The following is a 5,606-nucleotide window of genomic DNA, read 5'->3' as shown; positions in this document are numbered from 1 at the left end:
GGAAACTAGCAGCATCCTGGGTAGGAATTGATCAGAACCATAGCCATTGTGAAGATTCCCTTAGAACAAAGTCTGCTATTTAGATTTTGAGAGGATGCTCTACCTGGTAACATGCTGTGACCAAGGTGTCCCACTCCAAAGTGCTCTGAAATATCCCTGATCAAAATAAAGTAAGTCAATACCTTAAGGAGATTAGAACAAAGTTATCTGTGACTGGGAGGTGGAAGGGAGCATCACAAAATACAATCTAACATTTATCTGTTCCTCTGCTTTATGCCTTAAAGTGTTCTGAGCATATGACTGTACCCTTGATGTTTGTGTAGGCTATCATTACATTTTCTTAATTTGATATATCACCTATGTTACTGAAACCAAAGAAATCTTAGTTGTGCCTTTGATTCTTACATTTTCTTCAGACTTAAATAGATAAATGTATCAGATTAAAGTTGTTTCCCACTTAGTGACATGCCTTAAATACAGTTAATGACAGATATGAGTCAGTAATACCTCATGATTTCTAACAGTAGTTGCTTTTGCAGTTTTTATTAGTTGAGATATTCCAAGTATTGTAGACCTATGTATTCAAAATAAAATGTATGAATGACACTATTGGCTAACCTATTATTTTTCTATATAGTCTTAAGCCATAGCTTGAACCAGTTCTCAGTCCAAGTCATGTTCTTAAAACTGCTCTTCAATTAATGTACCTTTACCTGTAACCTCTTAAAGATTCCAATGTTCACCTTGTAGCTAGTTACCCCCCCACTGTTTCTGAAGCTGGTTAACAGGAAGGCCTGAGAGCTGTTGTGTCAGCATAAAAGGGAATTCAGTCCAGCTCTCAGATACTGTGAAACTTCCTGTACTAAAGCCTGAAATTATGTCTGACATTAGCAGGGTTTAAAACAAAGTTATTGCCCCTAACTAAAAGCTACAACCAGATCTGCCCACTCTGAAGCATTTAAAGCCACCATTATGGCCCTAACTAAACACCTGGATGGCTTATAGAGCTGTCATTGGGCAGCAACAGGTCCGCTTCTATACTAAAAAGTTACCTGTGGAATAAAACTGTACGATCTGGGGAGAAGGGCTTGCCTAAAGGAGTTAAACGACCACACTGGCACATGAAAAATACTTCATCCCTAGGTAAAGCACTGTGCTAATGGAGAGCGGTCTGAACCCTAACTGATGAAACTAGCCTCTAATAAAACTTTTCAACACGATTTCATTACTAATTTGCAGGACATTTGTCTGCGCCTGCAGCTCCCAAAATAGCAGTCGCTAATTCTGAATTCTCATTTTTTTAAAGGAGTTTCATGGCAGGAATTTTTTTCAGTTTTCTTTTTTGAAAAAAAACTTGGTACAGAGTTTCTGGACTACTGCAACAATGTCTATCTAGCAACAGTTTTCAGAAAACCTTAAGGAATTTTTTTTTGGCACAGCATAACATCTTTTCTCCTACTCTGAATGGTGTTTTATTTTAATACCATCTAACAAGTACTCATAACAATGTATTTCATTAATAACCTTTTTATTGACTTTGTCATTCTTCTTAATTGCATCTGAAAAAAGTTGGTAGTCAGTTTAATAGAAGATAATTACTGAGAAAATGTTAACAGCTTACTCAATGCCCAGCACATGCTTCCTCCTCCCTCCACATCCACCCAGTTTATAAGGATTCAGTCTTAGTGAATATTTATTTTCCATTTTATTATAACAAAAGTTTTTCTAGTATGTAATTTCTACTCAAGTCCACCAGTGTTCTCTGCACATAGTGATATAATATATATTCTCTATATATAGTTTTTTAAAAACTGGTAATGCAAGAGGTTGTACATAATTATTTTCATCTGGTCCTCAAGAGGAATAACCTCATATACAGAAACTAGAAAATAAACCCAGCACAAGCTAGATGTACTAAGTAGTACATATTAAAATAATTACCACAGTAATTGGTCTTAGTCCTGCAATATCCAGTTAACTAGAGGCTATTCCACAGCCTCTGGGATTTCTCTGTCATCCACAATGAGGGTATGAATAATTCCTTCCTTTCGTTTCCCACTGCTGACAGCCTTAATGTAACAGCTGTGATCACCCACACTGAAGTGAGTTTCAGTCCCATCTTCTACAAATTCACCCTGGGAGAAAGGAGACAAAAACAAAAATCAAACGTGCTATTTTAGCAAGCTAAAAGCTTGAGTGCACCCAACTGTTCCCAAGGTCAAGATGGTGGGGTGCCCACCATCACAGCACCTGTGACAAACAGTGCAAATACTGGACAAAGCTGCAGAATTTCAGACTGCGCTTGTAGCTTGGGGTATCTCCTACTGCATTTACTAAATCACAGAAAAGGCTGAGAAACACCAAGAGCAGGAGTTATGATTCAGCAAGACAGGATGCTTCTTCCACTGATTAGCAAAGAAACATCTGGTGAATCTTCATCCTTCTCTCAAGTACAGCAGAATTGTGGATTTTACAATTTGTACCTTGAGGGGATTACTTGTGGCCATAGTAATCACAGTGACAACCCGCTGGTGAGAAAGCAAATCCTTCAAGGATGGGGAAGCCCACATAGTATGTATATAATGCAGATGCAACAGAAAGACAGAAGATTTTATTTGTTCCAATGAGATTAAGCCTTAAGTCTTAGGGACCATCTCTCCATGGAAATGCATCGTGAGTCCTAACAGACTACACATGTTCAGCTTTCAGTTACCACTAACAGCAGCAGGTGGCTCTACACTCTGCATCAGACTCAAGTCCCTCCCACTCCCGTATAAGTTTTCTCCATAAAAAACCCTGGACAACTGATGCAGAGGATCTGCTTGTCTAAAAGGCGTCAACAAAAGCACTGTTTATCCTTAGACAGGTGTTTGGCATCCTGACTGAAGCACTGTCAGTTATAAAGCACAGGGACTAAATAGTGGCTGTCTGGGCATATGCTCGTCCTCGGGGGCAAAGCGAGGTAACGTGCCTTGTTTTGCTCAGCTTTGGTTATCTGGTCACACAGGGCCTGTAAAAAGCTTTTGGGAATGATCACTTACTGCTGTTTCCATTTTTTGGCCATTGCACCACACATCCATAGTGTCCTTTTCTGTGAAGCAAAAAGAAAACAAAAAGGAGAGAGAACAAGGTGGTTTTTCTCCCCTACAGACAAGCAGATCCAGAATTTTAAAAATTTACTGTTGAATTTTACTTTCAATTGCCAAAACAAGTTCCTAATTAGCCACAGTATCTGGGCTCCAGAGTTATACTGGAGAGATGGGGGGCTCTGTCATCAACGGGCAAAGAACTTTTGCTATGAACGTACACTTTCACCTCTCCCTAGCCCAGGCTATTAACACTGGTCTGTCCTGAATATCGTTAGAGATATTCTGTCATTTTTAAACTGAAAAACTTAAAGACAGAAAAATGAAGTAATTTCTCCTCATCATTTGAGTGCTGCCTATTCAACAAAGGTCTAACATTTTTTTCCAGGTCAGTTTAATCCAAAAGCAGCATTATTTAACATCCATCAAACTGTCTGTATGCTTAAAATCCCCTTTGAAAACTCAAGTACCACTTCAAATACCAATCTTAGATCTTTTTTTCATTTGAAACAGCATAGTGCTTTACTTCTCTAGTTACTCTAGATTTCACGTGACTGACACTGCTATCCACAGGACATTGGTAAGACCTGAATGCTGCTGGCCTTTTAACTAAGCAAGGCCAGATTAAAAAGTCTGTGAGGAGACTGATCTGTTTCTAGCATTAAAATTGTCTTTCTCCCCTGCCTCCCTTCATCTTGGGGCAGTTCATTTTGCCCTGAGGCTTCAGAAGAAATCACAGCCCAATACCTCTTGTCTCCAGGTCTAACCTCACTAGCAATACCTAAGTGGAAGTTTTCCCACTAGGTGCCACAGACAAGTTCCTCAGGGGATCCCTTCCTCCCATCTGCTTCTAATGCATTTGGGAAAGGGGGGCATAGGAGAAGAAATGCATTGCCTTGGTATTAAGAGAGCGGAAAAAACACAGTCTCAAGTTTTTAGATTGAATTTGGAGTTAGGAAGCGACGCAGAAAAAACGATGCCGATTCGTCTACCAGAAGCGTAGAATACTACTGCGGCACCCCTTCAGGCAGAGCCCACCTGACTTTGGTTTGTCCTTTTTGGAAGAAAAGCTTCGTTATGTGGTTAACAAATGTACACACGTGGTGGGTTTGATCACAGCACAGATAACACTGCTCTAACATGCTTTACCTGCAGAACTGTCTTGCTGTGGCTTCTGTATCCACAGGGCTGCCCTAACTCCTTCCAACCTTTACTTTTTTCACCCTTTTAAAAATCTTCACCATGCTGCTGCAGAACAGAACACTGACAGCAGGCTCACAAAGGCATAACAAGACCATTACCTTTCAGACTGTCTCTGGCATCTCCTTCCAACCTTCCAGACCACCCCAGATTTTACACTGCAACAGCGCTAGCCCCGGGCAGTGCTTTCTCTGAATGACCAGTTATTCAACGCATAAAAGAGTATTCAAAGGCAGCAGCATGAAGCCACTGAATGCTGACTCACCTAGAACAACTCTGTAGTCTGTACCACCCAAGCTCAGTATCCAAGTATTAGTTGTTTTTAACCTGTTCTCCATATACTTCTTGAGGCTCTTTCCATTGATCTCCAAAGTATATTCGTAGGCGAAGCCACCGACAGCATCGATGTTGATAGTAGCTTTGGTATTGGCTGCTCCAACAGTGAATGTTTCTTTACCCACTAATTTAAACATCCATTCTTTTCTTATTTCTTCCTGTAGAGTAAAACAAAGATAATGGGTATTAACTAACTGATAAACCTGAATGCATGTTTTAGTATATATAAAAAAACTAAAGTAGAATTCGGGAAACAGATGGGCATTTAACTATTATTTCAGAAGGAACAAACACACGGCATTTTGTGTTTCTACAGCGCCTGCGGCCAAAACAGTTCAATAATACTCACACCTTAACTGCAACTGAAAAAAAGAATGACGCAGTTCATTAAATTCGGTAAAATTAATCAGCTGAATAACCCTCACTCGCATTTATTAGTCTTGTGTTTGTTCTGAGGCCCATCGCGTGGAAGCGCACTTACATAATCCGTACCACAGTGCATTTTGAGCACATAGCAACTTCACCTTTCCATCAACATAGACAACGCGCTTTCCTGAAGTGGTCCCATGTTCAAATTCAATCTTATGAACACCGTCACTTAAAGCTACTTCCCAAACAGCCACCAAATCTGTCATCTTCTCCAAGTGGCCGTACCGAGACCTACGGAAACACCAACAAAGGAAATTAACAGTCGCTGAAATTAGTCGCTGAAATTAGTCGCTGAAATTAGTCGCTGAAATTAGTCGCTGAAATTAGTCGCTGAAATTAGTCGCTGAAATTAGTCGCTGAAATTAGTCGCGTCTTCAGATCGCAAAATGATCACTTTGGGGTAAGTCACTTTTTACAAACAAAAAATGAGACTTGAAGAAATTAGTCGCTGAAATTAGTCGCTGAAATTAGTCGCTGAAATTAGTCGCTGAAATTAGTCGCTGAAATTAGTCGCTGAAATTAGTCGCTGAAATTAGTCGCTGAAATTAGTCGCTG

At 40.0% G+C, this 5,606-nt stretch overlaps 1 protein-coding gene across 1 annotated transcript; it reads right to left on the bottom strand.

The window, feature by feature from the left end:
• Window positions 1-1,765: 1,765 nt before the first annotated feature.
• Window positions 1,766-5,281, bottom strand: FAIM (Fas apoptotic inhibitory molecule). The gene is made up of 4 exons (XM_010139740.1): window positions 5,147-5,281; window positions 4,552-4,780; window positions 3,042-3,091; window positions 1,766-2,135 (listed from the first exon to the last, which is right to left on the bottom strand). The coding sequence occupies exons 1-4, from the start codon at window positions 5,255-5,257 to the stop codon at window positions 1,986-1,988; spliced, it is 540 nt and encodes a 179-aa protein (XP_010138042.1). The 5' UTR covers window positions 5,258-5,281; the 3' UTR covers window positions 1,766-1,985.
• Between the last annotated feature and the right edge of the window lie 325 nt (window positions 5,282-5,606).

This window comes from Buceros rhinoceros, unplaced genomic scaffold, assembly GCF_000710305.1.
Source record: "Buceros rhinoceros silvestris isolate BGI_N320 unplaced genomic scaffold, ASM71030v1 scaffold13067, whole genome shotgun sequence".
Lineage (NCBI taxonomy): Eukaryota > Metazoa > Chordata > Aves > Bucerotiformes > Bucerotidae > Buceros > Buceros rhinoceros.
This window is presented reverse-complemented; position numbering and strand designations above follow the sequence as displayed.

What these genes read in the sequence shown, in the direction of transcription:
- FAIM (XM_010139740.1), bottom strand. Translation starts at nt 5,257, where the DNA reads ATGACAGATTTGGTGGCTGTTTGGGAAGTAGCTTTAAGTGACGGTGTT. An exon ending in TTGTCTATGTTGATGGAAAG is followed by an intron (nt 4,781 to 5,146) that starts GTGAAGTTGCTA and finishes TTTACTCTACAG; the next exon opens with GAAGAAATAAGAAAAGAATG. An exon ending in GCCAAAAAATGGAAACAGCA is followed by an intron (nt 2,136 to 3,041) that starts GTAAGTGATCAT and finishes CCTTTCTCCCAG; the next exon opens with GGTGAATTTGTAGAAGATGG.